This window comes from Tamandua tetradactyla, chromosome 7 (assembly GCF_023851605.1).
Source record: "Tamandua tetradactyla isolate mTamTet1 chromosome 7, mTamTet1.pri, whole genome shotgun sequence".
Lineage (NCBI taxonomy): Eukaryota > Metazoa > Chordata > Mammalia > Pilosa > Myrmecophagidae > Tamandua > Tamandua tetradactyla.
Window position 1 is genome coordinate 51,011,565 of NC_135333.1, and position 25,617 is coordinate 51,037,181.

Sequence of the window (25,617 nt, forward strand, 5' to 3'; positions counted from 1 at the left end):
AGAAATGGCAGACAGCCCAGGTATGGCCCTTATGCTTGGAGAGGGTAGAGCCGAGAAAAAGGTGGTCTCCTCAGTGTCCCCTGAGGTTGATTTGGAAAGAGGCAGGCCACTGCATAGGCCCTTGGAAAGGGTGGGATTGCCACTTTCTAAAGTTGAAAGATAAATGACTTTCAGATTTTGAAATCCAATCGAGGTTGCCCTGCAGGTTCTCAGAACTGTTTGGGTCTTGTGACTCTTGTGTTCCTTCCAGTTTCCCCCTATGCAAATGAAAAGCTGTATCCTGTAACTGTCCTCCTTTGCATAATGCCACCAGATAACTTGTTTTGAGTTATCATCATTGGTCCACAGCTAGAAGGGAATTTTTTGCACCTTAATATTGTTTAAGGTGATGCGTGTAGTTGCCAAGTTGACAGGGATTGGGCATGTGGTAGTTAGATTCATTTGTCAGCTTGGACCGGTGAAGGTGCCTAGTTCTGTTGCTGTGGACATGAACCAATGGTACATGAACCTCACTTGTTGCTCATTATATCTGCAGTCGGCTAGGAGGCGTGCCTGCTGCAATGAATGATGTGTGATTTAATTTGCTGATGCTTAAGTGAGAGAGCTCAACCTAACAAAGCCCAAGCAGCTCAGCATACCTCATCTCAGCACTCGTGGCTCAGCCCAGGCCTTTGGAGATGCAGAAAGGAATCACCCTGGGGAAAGTTATGGGAACCCAGAGGCCTGGAGAGGCCAGTAGAGATCATCCTGTGCCTTCCCATGTAAGAAAGAACCTCAGTTGAAAATTAGCTGCCTTTCCCCTGAAGAACTAATGAAAAAACCCCCTTTTATTAAAAGCCAGTCCATCTCTGATGTGTTGCATTCCGGCAGCTAGCAAACTAGAACATATATATCACTGTACCTATTTGCCAAAACTCACCTAAAATTGATAACTGATGCCTTAGGAATAAATATATGAAAATATATATAGTTCGGTGATTATATCACTTTTTTCAGGATTTTTTGAACCCATATGGATTTAACCAAGTTTTATCATGTAGATATATAGATAAAAAAAGATTTGTCTTTTTGTGTCTGGCTTATTTCACATAATTTATTCATCCATGTTGTAGCATGTATCGATGCTTATTCCTTTTTTTGGTTGAGTAATATTCCATTGTGGGTGCACCACAATTTGTTTATCTATTCATTAGGTGATAAATGTGGGTTGTTTCTACTTTTTGGCATGTGGAAGTGGAGTTGATAGGTTTTATGGTAGCTTTGTTTAAGGTTTTAAACACCTGCTATATTGTTTTCCAAAGCATTTGTATCATTTTACATTCTCATCAGCAATGCATAAGGGTTTCAGTTTCTCCACATCCTTGCTAACACTTGGTATTGTCAACTTTTTTATTATAGCTATCCTCTTGAGTATCTCATTTTAGTTTTCATTTGCATTTCCTTAATGACTAATGATATTGAGCATCTTTTTATGTGCTCATTGGCCATTTGTGTGTCGTCTTTGGAGAAATATCTGTTCAAATCCTTTGCCCCCTCTTAAATTGAGTTGTTTGTATTTTTATTATTGAGTTCAGGGTACAAGTCCTTATCAGATATAATATACATATAATTCTTCCATTCTCTGAGTTGTCTTTTCATTTTCTTGATAGTATCGTAGCACACAAGTTTCAAAATTTGATGTAGTCTATCTTAAAGTTCTTAAAGGTCTGCTCTAAAGCAGTGTTTTAACTTTCAGTAATGTTCATATTCTTAATTTATTAAATCAGTAGTAGTTTGGAAATCTCAAAAGGCTGGCATTGTTGTATCTATCAGCTTGTTAATTTCAAGGATGCCACAGAAATGAAATAAGTAAATGAAATAAATCATATATCCCAGGAATAAGATATTTGCACATCATTTTATAGATAATTTCTAATATAGCTATATAAGCATTGAAATTTCACACAAAGTATGTACATCATAAGTGTATATATATACACATTGTCCGGATCATGATATAGAACATTCCCAGCACCTCAGAAAACTTCCTTACCTAAGAAAAGTTTAAATCTAAAAGTCAATCAGAATAAGAGAAAAATAAATCAGAATAGTATTTTAAATGTAGATGAGTTGGATGGTGATTTTGAACGTTTTTTCAGAGGTGAAGTGCTTCACTTGCTTATTGAAGAGCTTTTTCTGGACCCAGATTTAGGAGAATTTGCTAGAGTTTTTGTGAGAAAGTTCTCACTCAGTTTGGAACTATGAAAGAGGAAGTTTTTTGAAATCTGTTGGTGTTATGCCACTTGGTGGCGCTGTTACATTGGAACACTCAGCATTCTGAAAAAAAATTACCAGGGAATTTCTGTTGTCAATTTCAGAGTAAATGACCCTAATCTTTTGTTCTTTATATTTCTTTTTTTTTTTTTTGAAATCATCTTCTGAATACGTGTTTCTGATGAAGAAAATCCTTTAAATTCTTTAATTGAACTGAAACAGTATTCTTTCACATTAATTTTTTTCCTAGACAATTTTGAGCACAGGGAATAAATTAATAGCTTTCAAAAGTCAAATCCTTAGATTCTATAGAGAAAAGGAAAAGTAGAAATGTCTTTTTAAGAGTTGATAAATTAGGAGATTAAAAACTTTAAAAAATTCCTTTCTTCCCCTCACCGGTGTGTGTGTGTGTATATGTGTGTGTGTGTGTGTGTGTGTTTATCTGCCTGCATTCTTGTTTCTTGTGTGTGTGTGTGTGTGTGTGTTTATCTGCCTGCATTCTTGTTTCTTCTTATTACTTATAATTAGTGACTGGGTGTTTACTAATTTGGTGATCATTAACTGCTGGTAGTATACTTAATGTGCGATTCAGGTGACTTTGGAATGTAAACAAGGTTTTATTGTTTAAGAAGAAAGCATTGGATTTAAGTGGTTTACTCATTAACTGTTGGTTAAAATACTTTCATTCTCTTAGAAAATTATAGAATTCAGTTTTTGAAGGAAGAATCTAAGTATTTCTAGTTGATTTTCTTAAAAGTCAAGTAAGATATGTATATCTAGCTTAAATTTTAACAGAAAATTGCTCTTGATGCTGAATGGAATTTTTATTTTGTTTTTTGAAAACTTTTAATTAATATCCTCCTTACGGCATGGAGAACACCATTCCTTTTTGGGTTTGCTTTTTAATGAAGGCAGAAAAGTCAGAACACCATACTGAAGCAGGACTGACATGGAGAGGAGTGCAATTAACTTTATTCACAGCCTCAGGGATTCTTATTTTGTGAAGTAGTGAATGCACAGAGTCACAGTACAGGGGAGATTTAAATAGCATTTGAAGAGTTTATAGGAGTAGACGATTCTGAAATAATGGAGTATTTAACTTTACTTCACATGGCTAATTCCAAAAGATACGTATGGCTAATTCCAAAAGGTACGTAAGGCAGCATTACTAACCACCTGGAAAGACTTTAAAAAGCTAAGCTTTCCTAGGGAACCCGTAAACCATTTTTTTATAAATCTCTTGAAGTTGTGTCTGTGTGTTAGCTCACTGATTTCTGCCTATGAACAAATAGCACAAACTGCTTTATTTTAAAATGAGTAGTTGTATTTGCCTTTCTTTTGAGGTTGGGATAGAGCTTTGAAGTGATTGGGCTAATTGGAAGAAGAAAAAATGAGGCAAATATAAATGACAGGTTAAGATGAGAAGGGAAGTCACATAGTCTAGTTAAAATGTTTTGATGCTAAGTGCTATGATTTTGAGCCTTATTGGAAAAGACAGCCAAGATTAAAATTAGTTTTAAAAATTCAAATAAAAACTTAAAAATATCCAACTAGAGAAGCTTCTAGAAAATATAAAGAAAAAGATATTAAAAAGTTTAAGAAATGAGCCAGACACTATGTTTGAAATATTTTTAAATGCTTGAAAATCTCAGTGAAATAGATATTTTTTAAAATTTATCATTTCTAAAATTGATTCAAGACAAAATAGAATACCACAGACAACTGATCATGAAAGAAGATATTGAGTTATCTGTTAATTTTATCTTAAATAGACTAAGCTAAGACTAGATCAGTTTATTGAGTTCTTTCAGTCATTCATGGAATAAATCATTTGCTCCAGAGTATAAAAGTTATATAATGCTTCACATTTCAGGGTGCAAAGGGAAGTAAACAAAATCTTAACAAAAAGGAAAGTAAAAGGGCAGGGGATGGTGGTGTAGTTGCAGAGTTCTTGCCTGCCATGCTGGAAACCCGGGTTTGATTTCCAGTGACAGCCCATGCCAAAAAAAAAAAAAAGTAGAAATATTAACCATTTTCATTTTTTAATGTAGATATAAAAATTCTCAGTAAAATACTAACAAATCAAATTCATACACTAATATGAAAAATAATCTAGCTTGATCAAAGAGAACTGATCTTAGGAATGAAAGGGTACTTTAAAATAGGATATCTGTTCATGATAGCACGTCAGTAGGGAAAATAAGGAACAATATGATTATCCCCTTAATTGCTTAAGAGGTATATAATAAACTGTACTTTTTTGGATAAAATATAAAATTTGATAGTTAGTCTTATAAAAATAGAGTGGTATTTCCTTAATATAGTGAAGAAGATCTCAGACTGAAAGTTAATAGTGAGATAACAGGGGACATTCATTTATCCAACAAATATATATTGAGCATTTGCTTTGTTGTAGACACTGTTTTGGGTGTTGGTGAACTGTCTTCCATGGAACTTACATTCTAGTAGGAGGTACAACAAAATAATGATGACCATAACAAATAAGAAAATTATGTAACACATTAGAAGGTGATAAATTCTATTTTTAAAACTATCAGGCAGGATAAGGGAATTGGGAGTGGTAGGGGCAGGGTGGGCATTCAATTTCAATGGAGTATTCAGATTGGATCTTACTGAGGGAGTGGTGTGTAAGCCGACACTTGACCTTAGTGAGGAAGTGGGCAGTGTGGCTATTTGGGGAAAGAGCTTGCCTGATCCCCAAGATTAGCGAGGGGCCAGTGTGACTGGAGCAGAGTGGAGGGGGGTGGCTAGTAGGAGATGAGGTTGGTCAGTTTATGGCATCACAGAAATACTTTTTGGAATAGGATTAAAACCTGGGTGTCCTCTTTGTTAGCACTGCTCTTTGTTATATCATGACCTCAACTCCTTTTTTTTTTTTATTGACAAAACCTATCACATGCAACCATGAACATTCTTAACATGTGAACATTCCATTCTTGATATATAATCAGTGACTCACAATATCATCACATAGTTGTATATTCATCACCATGATCATTTTTCAGAACATTTACATCACTCCAGAAAAAGAAATAAAAAGGAAACACTCACACGTACCATACCCCTTATTCTTCCCTCTCATTGACTGCTAGTATTTCCATCTACCCAATATATTTTAACCTTTGTTCCCCCTATGTTTTTTCTATACCCGTTACCACTTTCATTGATCACTAGTATTTCAATCTACTCAATTTATTTTAACATTTGTTCCCTTTATTATTTGTTTATTTTTAATCCATATGTTTTACTCATCTGCCTATACTGTAGATAAAAGGAGCATCAGACGCAAGGTTTTCACAATCACTGTCACGTTGTAGAAGCTCTATCATTATACAGTCATCTTCAAGAAACATGGTTATTGGAACACAGCTCTACAGTTTCAGGCACTTCCCTCTAGCCTCTCTAATACACCTTAAGCTAAAAAGGAGATATCGTTATAATGCAGAAGAAAAACCTCCAGGATAACCTCTTGACTCTGAAATCTCTCAGCCACTGATGCTTTATTTTGTCTCATTTCTCTCTTCCATTTTTTGGTCGAGAAGGTTTTCTCAAAGCCTTGATGCTGAGTCCCAGCTCATTCTAGAATTTCTGTCCCATGTTGCCAGGGAGGTTTACACCCCTGGGAGTCATGTCCCATATAGAGAGGGGAGGGCAGTGGGTTTGCTTGCTGTGTTGGCTGAGATAGAGATGGGCCACATCTGAGCAACAAAAGAGGTTCTCTGGGGCTGACTCTTAGGCCTAATTTTAAGTAGGCTTAGCCTATCTTTTGTGGGGATAAGTTTCATATGAACAAACCCCAAGATTAAGGACTTGGCCTGTTGATGTGGTTATTTCCACTGTTTGCTAGAATTTCAGAAATTGACATGGGGAAGTTGAATTTTCCCCCTTTCTTGCCATTCTCCAAGGGACTTTGCAAATACTTTAATTCACTGTTCCAATCACTCTGGGATTTATCAGGGCATCACACTGGACAAACCTATAAAATCTCATGCCCAGACAGGCTTCCATGTACTTCCGGTGTTCAGTTAACCTGACCATATAAGTTATATTAGGAAATGCACTAGTCAAAATACAAATTTTGTACCAGATAAACAGTTTTTGCTTTAGTCTCACACAGAAGTTGAAGTTTTAAAATATGAATGACCATCGACCCTGCCATATTGACATTCCTTTGTTGTTCTTCATGCAAAAACATTTTTTTTTTAATTTGTACATTTAGTCGCTATCATTGTATACTCTAGGCATTGTTAGATTATACCATCTCAGTCTTCGTCGTCTATCTTCCTTCTGGTTTTATATGTGCCCCCAACCCTCCTCCCTCTATCCTTCTCACATTCAGCTTCATTCAGTGTACTTACATTATTGTGCTACAATCAGGTAGTATTGTGCTATCCCTTTCTGGATTTTTAGAATCATGCATGACCTCAACTCTTATATCTTATGTTTTTCTGACCTACAATTGTGGCAGTATGAATGATTGAACCTAAATATAGGTTTAAAGCCTGTATTTGAATTTGGCAATTGATTAGGATCAGAAAAAGAATATTGTTGCTAAAGTGGGTAGAAAATAGGCAAAGAGCCTAATATTCTAATAAAAATTAGGAAATTTGGAAAGTTTCATATTAGTATACACCTGTTTATTTTGCAGGAAAATTTGCCCCACTTTCTTTGCACTCATTTACTCCACTTTCTTTGACTAGTATACATTAAGAAAATATTTATATATTTATGTGAATAACTGATAGGAATGCCTCATGTTTATAATGTCTACAACAAGTGATGTAACTCACATTTATGCATTGTCTATATCAGCTTAACCTTCAGTTGATCAATTGAAATATTATAAATATTTAAAGTTTAATGTTAAATGTTTTTATTCAGATCTTTAAATAATTTTAGTGTTTCTTTAAAGGATTAAATGATTACATTTTTAAAAATTGAGGTACTACTACAAAGCCAACATTTTCTTAACTTCCATAAGTATCTGTTACCTTATTTGTGAAATGGTGATTATAATATCTATTCCTAGGGTGATTACTAGAATTAACAAGTTAAATAAGATATATTAAATGCCTAGTAGAGAGCATTTAGTAGAAGCTAAATATTTTTTTCAGAAATTATAACACAGTGTTTTTGAGGTTCTTAGGTTTGAATTTAATCGTTTCTTCCCCTTAACCCCGTCTTTCAAATTCTTCTCTGTTGTTCTTGACTTTCTTCACCTTGTTCCTTCTATATAAGGCTTAGTCTCTCCAGGCTGGGAATTTTCCACATCTTTGTAATTCTAAGCCTTTCCTGGTATTGGACTTTTCCCTAATGATTAAACATTTTCATGTATTATACAGTATAGCACTATATTCAGGGATAATTAAGACTTGTTGGATTATTTATTTCTATTGTAAATGGCGCCAGGGTGTCACAGTTTCTGAGCTAGTATTTTATTGTTACAGTTTGTAGTTTCCTTCCTCACTGTCAGTCCCATTACTTGCTGCTGTCAGTACAGCTGCTTTTTATTAGTCCCTCACTGCTTCTCATCTCCAGCTGAGATGAGCTGTGATGAGTGTGTTGAATCACTGGGTAATTGATTTTTATAAAGTGATGTCTGCATCAGGAATGGAAGATAAATTTTAGCTTGTGTTCTGGTTCTGATTGGCACTGGCTATCTGGAGAATTGATCAAGCAGGATTCTGTAGCTGCAGCCAGGCTTGGTGGGAAGAGTGCTGGGTATGATAGGGCTTGGCCGCCTAAGTGCCACCTAGTCACCATTTGTTGTCTAAAAGTAGGAGTGAATAGGTGCACTGTGAATGTCTGAATGGGTTCTCGAATGAGTAAAATACATAGGTTAGTGTGTGATTTTTGTGATATTTTTGCTTCTGAGATGCCTTTTTGGTTACTGGTTGCCTGTTAGTTCAGAGTTTGAGGTTTCCAAACAACTTAACCCTCAATAAATGAAGGAATTGGTTTGAAAGGATTCTGCTTTGTACTATTTAAGTAACCTTTAGATTTGTTACTCAGCATTTATGTGATAAAAAAATGTAAGCCATGCAAACTGTTTTCTTTTCTTGGTGTTTTATATTTTATAAAAATTACATAGTGAAGTTGCAGCTAAGTATGCTAAATGGAAAATACTGGGCTATTAATAAACTTTCATAAGACAAATTGAACTTCTATAGGCTTTAGTAAAATGACAATAAATAGGCATGTTTGTGATTATTAGTTTTTCTACTCATTTAATGTGTGACTAAATCTGAGAAAGTTCAAATTTTAAAATGAATTATTTCTGGTATGTTTTTCCTTTTACACATATCACATGTAACTTTTGCAGGTTGGATTTGCTACCATTTTATGCAAGATTGGTTGCTACATTGCATCCCTGCATGTCTGATGTAGCAGAGGATCTTTGTTCCATGCTGAGGGGGGATTTCAGATTTCATGTATGTATTTAAGCATTTATTATGTAATATATATTTACTTATAAGTTGAGTGAGGATTCTTTAGTTTAAGAACATAACTATTTTGTTGGGAAGCGTATTTTTGAAATTTGATAATGTTGTATCTGTTCAGAATTTATGGAATTCTATTTTTTTTTTAAATAAAGCTTGAAATTGTTAAGTTATATTCCAACTTGGAGGTGAGCCATTGCTGCTACCTTGTTCCTCCACTGTCATTACTTCTTTTGCTTTTGTAAAGTAAAAACCATTCCACAAGATCAAGACAGCCAGCAGTCCTGATTGGTGTTCCCAGAAGACCCGTAAGATTGACCTTGACTAATTAGGGCACAATGGCCTGGCCTGTTGGAGGCCTGTTTAGGTTTGGCATCTAGATGCCATGGGGCATAAGAGATTCCATAAATTCTGTGAACTCCGTAAATGCTGTCATAGCCTATGTTTTTATTGACAGGTTCTTACCTGAAGAATCATTACCTTGGATAGTGCTCAGGGTTTTAAAGAGCACCCTGGTAACATCTGGGTCCTGTTACCAGACAGCTTGTCTTACTTTCCAGTTCCAAGGAGTCTTGGCACATTGTGTCTTAGTGGTTCTCCCATACCCACGATCCCAGTCATCTTGCGGAGGTGATGGAGCTTCCAATGCAGGATAGAGTTATTGGTACCATCAGAGGTGACCAAAAGTAGGCATTGATAGACTTTGAAAAGATATGAAGTTCAGGTATTTATGTTAGCCAATGAAAGAATTATGTTTAGAGAACTTAGAATTATAGTATGTTTTGGAAATGGAAATAAAGTCAGGTAGTGTTTATTATGCTGATGACATGTTTGTGTGTTCACTCTTCATGTGCATATCATTATAGTTGCTGAGAGTTCAGAGAAGAGCAGACAATTCTGAGATCAGGGATCTCATGATTTGGTCAGGGAGACAGAAAAACATAAATGCTCAGAAAGGCAAGAGTGAAATAAAAATTTAAGCCCTAAATATAATAGAAGTTATAAGGAATTGCATGCATTATTGCCAGATGAATCATTAGAGTGAAAGAATATATATGTAGTGGAATGATCTACAAAGGCTTTTTGCAGAAGGTAAAATTTATTACTACATTTGTAGTTAAGATTTTTCTAGACCAGCTTTTGCTGAAGTTATATCCAAGATTTTCAAAGATAGTGTTAAGTAAGGAGAATTTTTTCTGTTTAAGAAAGTTTGGAAGCACTGTGATCAATTAAACTGTTTAGTTTTGTTTTGTTTTCTGGTAAGATTTTTTCAAAGCTTTAATAGAATAATGTGCCCTGTGAATCTATTGGAAGGGTTTGGGTATGTATCCCCCAAAGAACACACTTTGGTAAATGCTGCTAGTTCAGAGACAGATGCATAGAAAGTCATAATATTCTTGTTGATATATTTAATTCCATCATATAAACAAGAAATGGGTTTACTAGTAGACAGTTTGACTATATTATATGAATTGTTTACTTACATCCCTCAATCAAATCCAAAATTAAAGCACACGTCACTGGTTCAAGCATAATTAGTGCTTTTGGTAAAAAACTAAAATTAGGAAAATTCCGTCCTCGTGTAATTTTTCTTTTTTCACCTCCTTTGAAAATTGGGGTGGGAATGGGGGAATGGCATTCCTATTGTGACAGGTGCAATACTTCATTACAAGTGAAAGACCAGCAGAATTCCAGGAGTATATTTTGGGAACCACTTCTCTCGGAAGAGAGGAAAGGGCATTTGAAGTAATTTATCCTGTTAGTTGATGTCCCTGCAAATTCTGCACTCCTGGAATCTCCTATTTTTTAGGAATCTGACATCTTTGCTTTAATTTTGTAACTTGGTGCCAGGTTACTTGAGTGTTGAGAACTTTGGTTTTCTTGTCTGTGAATTAGGATAATGATTTTACCTTCTTAAAGAGGCTGTTCTTAAGGATCAAATGATGAGGTAATGCATGCAAGGTTCTCCACACAGTGCCTGAACATAGTAGCATTATACTAATAATTGTCCTTTATCTACTACCACTCTCTCATAGTTCTTTGCTTATGACTACTATTCTCAGTCTCCTTCGTTACCTTTTTTCCTATATAAATTTATATCTAGGGGTTTCCAGGTTTTCTTTCTTCCCCTTCCTTTTTTTTTACTGAACATTTTCTACCTGGAATTCGATTAACATCTATTTCTCAATAACCCCTAATATTAAGGTCTCATGCCAGGACCTCTCTCCTGGTATAAAGAAAAGTTACCATGTACTTCTAGCTAAGTATGTCCAAAAAACAAACTTATTATTTTCTTCCCAAAATCCTTCACTTGTCTTTCACTTCCCCAAATGTACTTCTGTATTCTCTCTGTAAAGTTATAGTGTTAGGTTATTTAATCACTAAGAGAAATGCTTCTTTTCCCTCTGACATTCAGTAGCCACTGTTCACCAAATTTTATTGACACTACCTCTCTAGAACACCCCTTCAAATATAGCATCTTCTCTTCCTACCTACTGTCACCGAGTCACAATATCCATAGATTTTTTTTAACCATATTACCCTCTCTGTCTTCTATCTAGCTCTGATATATTGCTACAGTCTGATCATATTTGCCCTCTATTTATGAACTTCAGTCGAGAAAAGTTGGTTAACAAAGCTGTATGAAATCTCATTGATAGTCAGATAAATTCTGTTTTAAACGATGGATTTGTTAGTTTGACTGGCAAATTAGTATAGGAGATAGAAATGAGAAACCAGCGTTTTCACATACTGCAAGTAGCAATTTAGAGAAGCAGTTTGGCAGTCTATTTTAAGGCCCTCAGAGGCATTCATACAATGGGCAACTCTGAGAATCTGTCCCAAGTAAAAAAAATTTTTTTTAACCAAAAAAGCTTTGTTTACATCATGAACTGTAATAGGGGAAAACTGAAAATAATCTAAAACTCCAACAGTAGATTAATAAAATGGTCCATAGAATCACAATGCAGACATGATATAAAGCCATGGAAAAGGATTTTACAAAGAAATTTTCACATTATGGGAAAACTTTTTTTTAAGGCAAGACAAAAAACGTACATGTAATAAATTTACAATTCTGTTAAAATGCTTGGAAAGTAAAGAATAGAAAAGAAATCTACATCAATATGTTAAGAGTGGCTGTCTTTGGATGGTAGGACTATACTTTTTCCTTTCTAGTTTTCTGTGTTCCCCAAATATTCAATAATGAGCATACTTCTTTAATAAGGGGATAACTTTTATTTAAATATAAGCAAGCATTTTGCAGACTTTTTAAAAGACTTCAGTTTTCTCATCTGAAAATGAGAATGAAGATCATTGATTTCTAATACTTACTTCATAAAAATTCTAGAATTTTGTCATTTTAGAAGGTGCTCTTTTAACCTCTATAATATTTAAGAATAATTGAGTTAATGTAAATATGTACTACAGATGAATCATTATGCATGTCACATGTTTTGAAAACTGTAATGTTCAATAATACTTAAAATTGTATGATGTCCAAAAATTGTTATATGTGTACACATCAAGAATCATCCAAAGAGATGTGAAAAATACATATAAATGTATTTCCTAGCTCTGCTACTCCTTAAGATTCAGCTTCAGTATTTAGGTTTTGAAATGCTTTTTTTGTATATATTTTTTTGTTTGTCTCTATTTTTCTTTGACTATAAAGCAAACACATGCTCAGTGTGGGTAATTAGAAAAATATATAAAGTAGAAAGAAGTAATAAAAAACATACTTTTGTTACATAAAAATAAACCATGTTAATATTTTCTTCACCTTTATTTTTCCTGTTATTTTACATAGATGAATTTATTATTGAATATGCCATTTTTTTCCTCACTTAGAAACATTTTATCATGTTATTGAAAACATTTCTTAAACATCACTTTAAAAGTTTTGTAATCGTCTTTCATCTTGTACATTAATTTTTTAGTATCTAAAAAGTGTTGGTGCTAGCATTACCACCACCACCACCATCAGCTTTATCTTTATTTTACCAAGAGGTCATACAGGCTCAGGGAGTTGGTGTGACTTTTCCAAGAATGTATATCCAAAGAAAGTGGCAGAAAACAACCACAAGTGTTGAACAGTTCTGATTATAGATCTTTTGCTCTTTCTCTTCACTGCAGTATTTACGAACATTAAGCATTTTCATTTATTTGTTCCCTTAGTAAATTTTATTTGGTGTCCATGTATTAAGAATACAAATATACAGAGATGGATAAAATTAATAATAGATAATGTTTCTTGAACCCCTACTGGGGCTAGGCACTATTTTATGTGTTTTACATATATTAATGCACATAATGCCCAGAACAGTCTGTGAAGTAGTTTACTTTCATTAGCTCCTTTTATAGGTTAAGAATATAGTTTAAGTAACAGCTAGTAAATGATAGAGCAAAAATTTAAACCCAAAAAATCTTGTCCAGAGTCCACACTTAATCTGTTTGAGTTTACAAAATAAGGTAAATTAATAAGAGGTGATTTTCAAATACAAAGCCTATTGAACTTTTATTTGTGAAAGGGTTTTTGTGAAGCCTGTACTCTTTTTTTTCTGAATTGTAAGGCATAATAGTTTATTGAGTATTATTGAATATTATTATTCAATTTAATTTTATTTAACATTAAAACTAGAATCTAGTTATTTGTATTTTCAATGTGTGTCAGTTTCAAAGTTATATGCCTAAATGACAAAGTTCTGCCTTGAAATTGAACTTTTGTGATTATATTTGTTTTTGTTTAATTGATACAATTTTATTAATGCTTCAGATTAAATTCAGTTGTAGTGAACTTCTGTTTTGCTCTCATTTTTTAAATTAATATATGTGGTTTTGTTTAAAACTTATCACTGACGATCTAAAAGGTCTAATTACCAACCTCTGTTTACTGTAGAAAGTAAGCCCTTAAAAATTAAGATAACAAATTCCATTTAAATGTTAGCTCTCTTCGTATGAGTAGGCAAAAGTTTTGCACTTATATAACTGATTATCATGAATTGTACAGCAGTGGTGAGATTAGGCAGTATTTTGAATCCCAGCATATCCTTCCTTGTGTGCGTAGTGTATTAGAATTCCCAGTTGACAGTCAGGAGACTGGAAATTTTGGTACTGTTTTGTGGGGAAGCTATTTGAATGCTTGTGTTCTTGTTTGTTTGTTTCAACTATTAAGTCAGAAAAACAACCATCTTTCTCAGAATGTTACATGAAAAAAATGAGATAGGATAACATTCTGAAAAAGTAGAAAACACTAAACTAATTCAAGGCACCATCACAGTGTTGTTATTGTTATTCAGATAAAAGACTTTGAGACTGGTTTGGTTTCTGATGAAAGTGTAATTCTGGGTTAAATCCAACTGTGTTCGTCTTGGAAAGTCTGTTCACAGTGTGCTGTTGTGATGGGATGTTATTGCAGTTGATGTTTCTTGACACGTGTGCTGTAAGTTAAGGGCTCATATTGGAAAGAATTCGAATTTTGACATAAGACCATGACTTGTGATAGAAAAGAGCAGTGAGTATATTGAATGTTTCATTGTAGTGAGTTTATAAACAAAATACAGTGTACTTTCTAACTATAATATACCATCTAAGCCTTAATAATAGTTTTGCTTAAGTGAGCTCTTGGCATCCATTATTTTTAAAGCAGCATTTCCTAAAGTGTGTTCCTTATAATATTAATTTTGTAGCATAAGTAATAGCTGTTATATTTCTAAAAGGGAGTTTCTGTTGCCAGATACACTTGAGAAACATTCAGTTAAGTTATACAGGTTTTTTTATTTGACAATCTCTGTAACTTGATAAAATGTATCAGATCCCTAAATTATTTGATTGTGAAACAGTTTTGCAGAGCATATCCTAGAATTGGTGTTCTACAGAAAGTTTTTTGCCTTAGCTTGCATAAACTAATTTAAGTATAGCAAGAAATTATACCTGATTTATTTAAAATATTGGGGTGAATTCAAACATTAAGATAACAGTTATCATAGAGATTTCAAATATCCGATTATCTGAAAATGTCTTTTTCTTCTTAATTTGCAGGTACGTAAAAAAGACCAGATAAATATTGAAACAAAGAATAAAACAGTTCGTTTCATTGGAGAACTAACCAAGTTTAAGATGTTCACAAAAAATGATACACTACATTGTTTAAAGGTTAGCACTGAATTATTTGAAAAATTTTAATAAAAAATGTTTAAGTTCAAATTAAAGTGCTTGAAAAAATTGAAATAAATAAAAATATTTTATTAATCCAAAAGAAGATAAGAAAGGAGTGAGAAGGGAAATTAAACAGATGATCAATACAAATACAGCTATATCAGTAATTACGTTAAATGTTTAAGGACAAAATATTGCAACTTAAAGCCTAAGAATTAAGGCTTGATTAAAACAAGAACAACAGTTATTTGCTATTGGCAAGAGAGATACCCATAAATATGAAGACCAGAAAGGTTGACGTAAGAAGGTGGGGAAAAATATATGATGTAAGCATTAACCGAAAGAAAGCTGGCTTCAGTACTAGACAAAGTGGACATTTAGGCTGACGTATTGTTACAAATAAAGAAATACAGTTTGTGATGATGAAGGGGTCATTCTAGCAGGAAGATACCACTTCCTTGATCAATATGTACCTAGTAACATATCTTCAAAACATGTAAAGCAAAATTTGATATCCAAAGGACAGGTAAGCAAATCCATAATCATAGTGAAGGACATGAAAACACCTCTTTTGATAGCTGAAAGAACAGACGAAATCTGTAAGGATATACAGAATCTTAACAACGCAATTGGCAATCTTGATCTAAATGGCACCATATCCCAAGCCACAGAACTTACATGCTTTGCAAAAGCAAACATAGATCATTTAGCAAAATCAGTCATCAAGAAAGCTTTGACACAGTTCAAAAGATGGAAATTATTCACATTGTTTGCTATCCACGTGGAGTTAACATAGAAATCAGAACTAACAGTAACTAATTATATGTGGTAAAGCTGGTGCTTCTTAGATGGAATAATTCTTCTGTATTTCGAATAGTTCATTCCTTTACTGAAGTTTTTTTTCTCTATAGCAAATGTTTTTCAAATTGATATCCTCCAGATATTAATTGATATGTCATATAAAGTTGGTCTTATGACCAAATGTACTTGGAAAGCCTTAAATTCAACAGTTTTTAAATTTTTTTTTTTTTACTTGTAAGATTTCTTAGAGTGTTTAAAATAACAACAGTCATTATAAATATTCAAGGAAATTCCTTGAACTTTTCTGGAGCATCTCAGGAGATTGGTATTCTACAAAGTACATTCAGCGAAACATTTTAAATGGGGTTGTGAAAATTTTCTGTAATTGAAAGGAATCATGGCATGTCACAGTAGTTAAAACTACGTGGGAAGGATATCCATTTCTTTGACATAGACATTCCATTTATAGGAAATAAAGAAATAATCATAAATGCACAGACAGATTTATCTAGAAAGGTGTTTGTCATACCATTGGTTATAATAACAAGAAAACAAAAATAAACTAGATGTCCAATAAATAAGAATTAAGTTTTAGTATAATTCATATTATACAATACCAAGTAACTTTTAATCATGCTATAGAAGGCTAAATAAGGATATGAAGCAAATGCTCCAGTTAAGCCTCCAAAAAAGTAATTTATCAAATGATATGACTAAGTCTATTTTGGTCTAGAAAATAGGCATAGAGAAAGATCATAGTTTTAGTCATTATTGTCATTACAGATGCTTCTCTCAGACTTTTCTCATCATCATATTGAAATGGCATGCACTCTTTTGGAAACATGTGGAAGATTTCTTTTCAGATCTCCAGAGTCTCACCTGAGGACCAGTGTACTTTTGGTAAGAGTTTAAGTTTCTTGAATTACTTCTGGGGTTAACAGTATTGAGCAGTGCGGGTTACTTTTCTTTACCATATGAATATGACCATCTCTATCTAAAATAAAATATCCCAAACATGCGCTGCTATCTCTGGATACTGGTAGGGGTTTTTCTGACTTGGTTGTCAGAGAGTTCACAAAATTGTAAAGGGAAATTAAGTTCAACCCCAGATAACTTTTGACAAATGATGCAATTGCACAAGGTACATCATATTCCTATTACGTTAGAGCCATTGTTATGGGTGTATTTGGTATATCTCAAAGATGCCAACTGATGTCTGTTATAGAAGCGTGGATACTTAAAAAATTAACTAAGGAGAGAAGTTTTTTCTTAAGCTAATTAGTATGTTGAAATGGCTGTCAAATGTATAAGCAACTAGGTTATTTTGCTTATTGATAATATCTAAATATTTGTTTGCAGGCTTTGAAGACAGTGAGGATAGATAAAATGTGTGTGTGCTATAGGAGGAGGGGGTATTGATTGGTGTTAGTGTTTAAAAGAGCTCTGCACAGACTGCTGTTGTCAGTATTGCTGTTACAAAAGCCTTCATTATGTCATTTTCTCTAGTTATGTTGTTCTTTTAGAATCCAGTTGTGTGTCTGCATACTCTCTGCTGATGGCATTTAAAATGAAAAAAAATTTAACTCACTTTATGCACTTATTTCTGTGACCTGTTAAAAATATTCATGTGAATGTCATCTAGATGGAATTGGCTTCCAGATGTTCTCTCACTTATATCACAATCATATAATAGTCATTCTAAGGGCAAATTTTTAACTTAACAGGGAAAATCTCTCTCTCCTGTTTGTCTCAGGCTGGTAAGATTAAATGAATTTAGATACTACATTTAAAGGTGTAATATATTCGATTCCTGGTGCTTGCCCATGCAAAAAAAAAAAAATGTAATATGGAGGGCAAGAGAATTTAGCATATTTTTAATACCATATTTGACCGATAATATTGAATCGTCTGTATTTATTTTTTGATAGGGAAAAACATTTGCTAACCATGGTGGTATGTGTAAAGCGTTATGAATATACGTGTGCTGAAAACCAAATTCCCTCCTGCTTTTGTTTGGCTCAGTTGATCTTTTTCCCTCTTATAGCAAAAGCGGCTATCTTTTATCATTAATATTCTTGATTCCTGGTAATATATTAAATGATAGACAGGAGCCTTGTTTAACATTTGACAGTTTGGAGGCTCCTTGTATATATTAGGAATTAAGCTCATTTCCTCAGGGATGTTGTAGTGGGGTAGAAAGTGGGATTACAAAGAAATGAAACATAGTTGCCATCCTCACCATGGTTATTGTTTATGGGCAAGAGTTAGATTCATAATTCCAATGTGGTGGTGTAAGTGCTATAGTGTAAGCATGCAGAGAAATTATGGCTCAAGAAGGGAGTATTTAAGCTAGACTGATTGATTCACCTAACTCCTTCATAGTATTTATTAAGTGCAAACTGTGTGTCAGACTTGGGATGTGAAAATGAAAAAGATAGTCCCTGTCATCATGGAGTTTATAGTCTAATGATCAGAACAGTAAAGAAACAATTGAAAGACATTGTGATAAATGGAATATAGTAATAGGGGTAAGTATTGAGTATGAGGGTGTAAGTAGAAGAGGGATCTAATCTAGTCTTGGCAAGTTAGGAAAGCTTTCCTGGATAAAGTGATGTTTATTTTAGAAACCTGAGCTGAGTCTTAAAAGTGGAGAAGTTAGACGAATCGATTGAGGCAGTGCAGATATAGCACACTTATGCCTGTCTCATGTGAGGGGCATGAAAAACCCTGAGTGCTCTGCCAAAGAGCTTGATGGTTTTTTTTCCTGATGGCAGTGAATAACTTTTAAAAGATTTTGTAGATATAATCAGGTTTATGTTATTAGAAAATGTGGAAGAGATAGCTATGAAGTGTCTGAGACCAGAGATACAGAGGGCAGCCAAAAGGCTGTTTTAAAAACCTAAGGAGAAAACAGTGAAGAAATGGATTGGGCTAGGGCTGAGGGGATGGAGAAAATAGCTAGCTTTATGAAAAAATTAGGGAATAGAACTGACCAGGCTTGGGGATGAGATTCAAGGGATAATGAAGAAGAAAGTGCTTTAAGGTAAGTTCCAAGATTTGGATGAGGGTATCGGAATGGACCATAGTGCCATTCAGAGATATGGGAATATAGACGGTTAGTTTGGTTTGAAGCACAGTAGTACTTGTGGGATAATCTAAAATGTGTACCAATTTGCTTGGGAGCACCTACAACCTTTTAACTGGTTTGCATTCAAGATTATTCTTGGCTAATATTAAAATTAGTTTGGGATGTGTGTGTGTGTAACTCCATCCTACTTGATGGAGGAAAATTGTTCTAGAACAGTTTAAGTAAAGGTAGCTTAGGTTAAAAAAACTGTATTATGTATGTACAAATGAGTTAAATGATACTTGATATTTTGTCCAAAGAACTTACAGGTGTGGTCATTATCCTGAGCTCTGTTAAACTTGGAATTGTTTTCTCATCTGTTTGGGAGATTCCGCATTTATTAACCATTCACAGACTTCTATATAGATGTCAGTATAAGAGGTAGGCCACACTAGGTATATTTTAGAAGTACCAGGTGACAGTATAAACAATTACGAACTTTGGAATGCCCACAATTGAACTCATAAATAGAAAAATTTTCTCCCAGCATCTGATAGTTTAGAATGTTTGGAATGCAGTTCATAAGAAAGATTGAATGTGTTTTTAAAAAATAATTCATTTCTTCATATTTTCTGTTAAGTACTAATTATGTGCCTCCCATCATTAGACTTCACTGATTTAGGTGTTTGGTATACAGTAGTGAAAAACAACAGTCCCCGTCTTCCTTGAGCTTATATTTATAGTGATCTTTTCAAAACTTTAGTCCACAACCCTGCTTGAAGCTTATCCTTCGTTTCCCTCTGCACTCTTAAGACCACAGATTCTTCCATGTTCTGCAGCACATGTATTCCCTAGCCCTTCCTATCTCTTAGGTTTTCTCTCACAGCATTCCGTGTTGGAAGTGCACTGACCTTTCTCCTTGGGGCCTGTGTTCTTGCTCTTGCCTCTGCCCTGAATCCCATGGCTTCTCTCAGCTTTCTGTCATCCTTTAGATCATGGCCTTCTCTAAACCACCCCTAACTAGAGTAGGTTCCCGTTTATTCTCCATTTTACTACTTTAGTTTTCTTCATTCCACTGATCACAATTATAATTTAAAGGTTAGTAATTGATTGGTTGTCTTGTTTATTGTCTGTGTTCCTATACCAGACTGTTAAGCTTTGTGAAGGTAAAAACCATCTCTGTCTTGCTCACTATTGAATTTCCAGCTCCTAGCAGAGTACCTAGCACATAATAAGTGCCCAGTAAAGTGGTTGTTGAGTGACACTGAATGAATAAATCCAGTAATCTTGATGCTATTTTTAGGATTGGAATGTTAGTTGAAGATTTTCAACTATTTAGTGGTTCTCAATGGGGGCTACTGGCCTCTTGAAGGTAGAGACTAGGGTTACTTCAGAACTGCTTGTGATGCATAGAACACACCCCCCAACAACAAAGCCTTATCGAGTCCAGAATGTCAGAGTGCCAAGGCTAAGAATCTCTGGACTAGGTGTTGGTTTTTAATTATCTCCTCTGGGTTGTTGCTGAATGGCACTGGGTGAGTTATACAGTCTTTGGGGGATTTTAGTTTTCTTGTCAATGGAGAGAGCATGTCAGATTTATCTGTCGTACTATTGAATGGCATAATCTCTGAAAACAAATGACTTCTCAGTTGTTAAACATGGAACAGCCCAGAGCCAGAGCCTCCCCTTGATGTGCTTGGTCCTTGATTGCCTTTATGCACAGATGAGAGCATGGCTTTCCTTGGAATTCGTTTCCTTTGGCAGAGGTTTCAGTAAAGTTAGAGTGGTAGCAAAGTTTTCTGAGTTTCATTGAATGAGGGCCAAGACCAGTCATGGACTAATTTGTTCGCAAAAAATGATTAATGGCATAACAGAATGGTATAACAGAATTAGTGTTTTTATATACTCTTAGGTATACCTAGCGATTTTCTTTTCCTTTTCTAGCCTTTTCTCCTGAAATCTTTTACCACCAAGAGTAAAATTTTAGTTTCGAATAAAGAAATCTTAGAGTGAACACATTTTGATTAATTTAGACTCTTTATTTTAGGAACAAATGATGAGAAAAAAACAAGCCATGCATCTTGATGCAAGATATGTCACAATGGTGGAGAATGCATATTACTACTGCAACCCACCTCCAGCTGAAAAGACAGTGAAAAAGAAGCGTCCTCCTCTGCAGGAATATGTTCGGAAACTTTTATACAAGGATCTCTCTAAGGTTACCACTGAGAAGGTAAACCTCAATGAAACCATGTAATAATAGTCAACTTGAGATTTGTGGTAGTGCAAAGTTTATATAATATTCAAATAAATTAATTTTTTTTTATCTTAGTGATGGGTAAGACAGCACACTTTCCTTCCAGTCGTGCATTCAAATTGTTTTAAATCAGGGACATGTATTTTAGTTTCCCTACATCAGTTTGTTAATAAATTGCTTTCCCATGCTCCACAAAGTAGAAACAGGAAATGTAAGCAGTGGGCTATTAAAGTCTCAACAGTGAACTTATAGAAGAGGTAGGATTAGGTCCCAAGGTTCATTGTGATAGATTCTATACAAATATCTTAAGAAAGAATTCATATGATGGTACATAGTATTTGAAACATGTGTTTTGTTTTCCTTTTATGATGATAATGTCTTCTAATTAAGATGGTAACTTCTAAATTTAATTTTTATGTTGTATATAGTTAAAACTTAGTTCTATAATTTTATCTGTGTGGTATTCTTTAGTGAATTTGACCTTAAATAATTTACCTCAGTTCAGGGAATATTGACCTTGTCAATATTGGATAGGCTTTAGAGGAGGTTCGTGAGGTCCATGACCCCTCTGATATTTTGTAATTTTGCATCTTTCAATCTGTCTGTATTTTTCTGTAGCATCTGTAACTTTCTCTAGATTCTCAGTGGGTCAATTTCTAGAAAAATTTAAGAAATACTTTCCTATTATCTTCATTACTGTTAGAAATTTCATTTTTAAGTAAGATGACTTGATATTTCTTGTTTAACTCTACAAGTTAACATACAAAGGTGTAGGACATTTTTCTTTTGAAGGGGAAAAATAACTTCTGGACAAAAACCACTTTTGGGAAAGATTAAAAGACATGAAATAATACTTGTACTCTATTCAGGGTTGGTGTAGAAGGTAATAAGTGATAACGCAGGTTTGAAAATTGAAACCATCTTTCAGAGAGTCAGTCAGTAGTTGTTTAAAGCAGTAAGGATTTCAAAAGAGTTTTAGAATTGACTAAAAGTTTTAAGAATGCAGAATGCCTGTTTAACTTAGGAGAAATTGGCATTTCCAATGAAGCTAGTTCATGGATGTGTATTAATGTTTGAAACAGGTTATTGATATAGAGAGTAAAGATTAAAGGAATACTTTGCAGTCTGCCAATAGTAATAAAAGAACTTGATTATAAGTAGAACTGTGCTGATTATCTTGTTACTAGTAGAGTTTTTGAAATAGTGATAGTTAACTTTTATGAGGTACTTAGGTGCCAGGCACTTTCCTACAACCTTCACGTTTTTAACTTGTTTAATTGTTACAATCAACTATGAGGTAAGTACTTTTATTATTCCCCTCAGTTTCCTAAGAAAACTGTCCAATGTCAGTCTTGGTTTCATGCCCTCCATTTTAAATGACCTTAAAACCAGTTGACCTTGGATTTATTGATCTGTTGGAAATTGTTGATTAAAAAGTATTCAAGACTATTTTTATCAAATCATGTACAAAAGAGAGCATAGTATTTTTGGTAAACTTTGGACATTTTTTTAGTGACCATGACTTTGACTATACATTGTTAGCTATATTGAGGACTTGGAAAATCTAGAATGCTTGGGAGCATCATAGAAAGATTTAGGAAGTGTGCAAATAAATTCTGTAAGTAATTAGCTAAAAGAACGAACCTATTTTTCCTATCTCTCAAGTGAAGAGACTGGTAAAAGATTCTTCCAAACTCTTTTCCTGTCCTAAAGTTCTACAGTTGCACAATCATAATAAAATATCTATATTATTTGGTATCTTATCTTTTTGTTATTATTAAGATAATAATATAAATAATAATAATAATAAAAATGATTTAAACCAAATTCTCTTCATTTAGGTTTTGAGACAGATGCGCAAGCTGCCCTGGCAGGACCAAGAAGTTAAAGACTATGTCATTTGTTGTATGATAAACATTTGGAATGTGAAATACAATAGTATTCATTGTGTAGCCAATCTCTTAGCTGGACTCGTACTCTACCAGGAGGATGTTGGAATTCACGTGGTGGATGGAGTTTTAGAAGATATTAGATTGGGAATGGAGGTAAAGGGGACTTTCTTTTAAGTCACCAAAATGAAGTTTGTGGAGAATTTAAACAATCTTTAAATCCTATTTAAAAAAATAATAATTTGAAACACTACTTTTCTCCTGTGGTGGTTTTTATTACTACTTCTTTAGCACTAGGGATTGGTTGATAAGGCTTCTTGTGTCAGATTTTCATCTCTCAGGCTAATACTGCAATATCTTTTTGCCTCTTTTTCTCAAGCTCTGCTAAACTTATTTTGGAAGGCCATATTAAATTTTTATTATCTTTTAAATCACTATTTGAGACTTAAAGGAATCTGTAAGTTTATTAATTAGAAGAATTTGATAATCATGCTATAGAATTTTCTGTAGACACTTCCATCTTACTGTAAAACCTTGGCTTGTTGTTTCCTTAATTAATAGATAACAGAGGAAATAGCTTAAAGGAGACCGGTAGAGAGAAGCACATTTCAGTTGTTTCAGAAATTATCAATGGGTTTAATGAAATCTCTATACTAAACTTTGTTCTTTAACAGATTCTATTAAAACAAATTGAAGATAGGCATTTCTAAGGAGAGAAAAAGGACACCCAGAAGTCACCATCTTATTATTTTTTTTTTTTTTTGCCTAGTGTTTTTTCAGAAATTAGTACTGTCAAGTTTACAGAGGGAGATCTCACCTGCCATGTGGGATGCCCGGGTTTGATTCTTGGCCCATGCACTTCCCAAAACAAACAATCGAAATTCAGCAAATGGTGCTGCAATGACAGGGTACTGACATGGAAAAAAAATGAAGTGTGACCCCCTCCATGTAGCATACCAAAAATTACAGGGGAAGTTTTACCTGGTTTCAAGTTTTATTACTACTCTTTAATGGAAATGGTTTTTATTGCTCTTTGTTTTTTGTTTTTAGGTTAATCAACCTAAATTTAACCAGAGACGTATCAGCAGTGCCAAGTTCTTAGGGGAACTTTATAATTACCGAATGGTGGAATCGGCTGTTATTTTCAGAACTCTTTATTCTTTTACTTCATTTGGTGTTAACCCTGATGGCTCTCCAAGTTCACTGGACCCTCCTGAACATCTTTTCAGAATTAGACTAGTATGCACTATATTGGATACCTGTGGCCAATACTTTGATAGAGGTTCCAGTAAACGAAAACTTGATTGCTTCCTTGTATATTTTCAGGTATATATAAGCCAAAATACGCTCATTTAATGTGTTGTTGTGTTATAAAAATATTAGCAAAGAAACACTGTAAGAGTCATATATTGTATGTAAGATATGTTCAAAATTATATTTATTCTCCAAGCATGGATGTTTTAGAGATTTAAAAATATTTGATGGATTCTAAAATATTATATAAACACTCTAATTGCATTGTAAGTATTATGATAGTGATTGATCATAAAACGGGGATCATTTTGGTACAGTGTGAATATGGTACAATGACTTAGGGATTTTTTGGAGGTTTCAATTTAGGAATCAAATTACTTGTGATTTTTATGCATTTGATAGCATTCGTCTAAATTTTTGTTTCCAAACGATCTAAAAGATCAGAAATATATGTTCATTTATTGGTAATCTCTTAGGTTGTGTTGTCCTTAGTCTTATTTTCAGTTAGTTATGTAAATTTAGGAGTTAAAACAGGTCCAGCATAAATTAAATTCAGCTATACATACAGAGATTGTCCTGCAATTTCCATAATGCTCGTGTTCTAAATGTTCATTTGTTGGTTGGTTGTTTTCATCCCAATCACTATTTCCTGTAAAATACAATATTATTTATCGTGATTAGGGTAAGTTCACAGTCCATTTCTCCAGATGATGTTACCTAACTAACTAGTACCATTCAGTCCTGTATGATCACTTCTGTTTTTATTTTTCTTATTCATCCATGATGAAGAAAATAAATTTAAAATCACACTGGAGGTATCATAAATACTGGCCACATAGTGGCTGGTGTTAAGTGGGTACATACTCATGGGGAGTTTTCTAACCTTCTCCTATCACCGTGACTATTCAGGAGAGAACAGCATATTAACTCCCTTATTTTCTGAATTGATGAGAAAAAGTGGGGGAGTGGGGTTTGGTGGTTTGAGGACCAGGTCCCCATTGTATGAAATGAGTGTCTTAAGTTGGAGACTGCCTGTACTGAAAGTAGTTTTGTTGCAAAATTTGTTAACATGTAGATTGTGATTCAGTTTGTCTGGGGGAGGGAAGTATTTCCAAAAGAGCTTCCAAATAGGTGTGGACAGTACTTTGAGTAGCAAGGACCTAGAACAAATTGCAAAGAGGAGTGAAGCACCCAGAGATATACCTGTGTCTATACTAGTAAATTCTTGGTTTGTGCTTTTAGTTGTAAATGGACAAATTAGAACAAGTTCAAAATAGCATGAGGGAACCAGGCTAGGAGTAGACAGGGAAAATACCTACACTGTGCCGTATACACAGTAGATGTTCAACAAATGCTTGTTGATAATGAAGATTATATATTTCAACACCATATCTTCAGATACTTTGATTTGTTTTTTTTAAAAACAAAGCACAAAGTGGGGCATGGGGGTTCAGTGGTAGAATGCTTGCCTTCTGTGCT

The 25,617-nt window shown here is 34.0% G+C and overlaps 1 protein-coding gene across 5 annotated transcripts in view; it reads left to right on the forward strand.

Annotated features, from left to right (window-relative positions):
- Positions 1-25,617, forward strand: part of UPF2 (UPF2 regulator of nonsense mediated mRNA decay) — a 179,165-nt gene that overhangs the window by 86,788 nt on the left and 66,760 nt on the right. For all 5 annotated transcript variants that reach the window (XM_077169427.1, XM_077169431.1, XM_077169432.1 and 2 more), the window contains 6 exons: positions 8,597-8,705; positions 14,754-14,867; positions 16,455-16,571; positions 20,786-20,971; positions 22,837-23,040; positions 23,935-24,210. In XM_077169427.1, the coding sequence (XP_077025542.1) occupies positions 8,597-8,705; positions 14,754-14,867; positions 16,455-16,571; positions 20,786-20,971; positions 22,837-23,040; positions 23,935-24,210 (1,006 nt within the window). The remainder of the gene's footprint in view (positions 1-8,596; positions 8,706-14,753; positions 14,868-16,454; positions 16,572-20,785; positions 20,972-22,836; positions 23,041-23,934; positions 24,211-25,617) is intronic.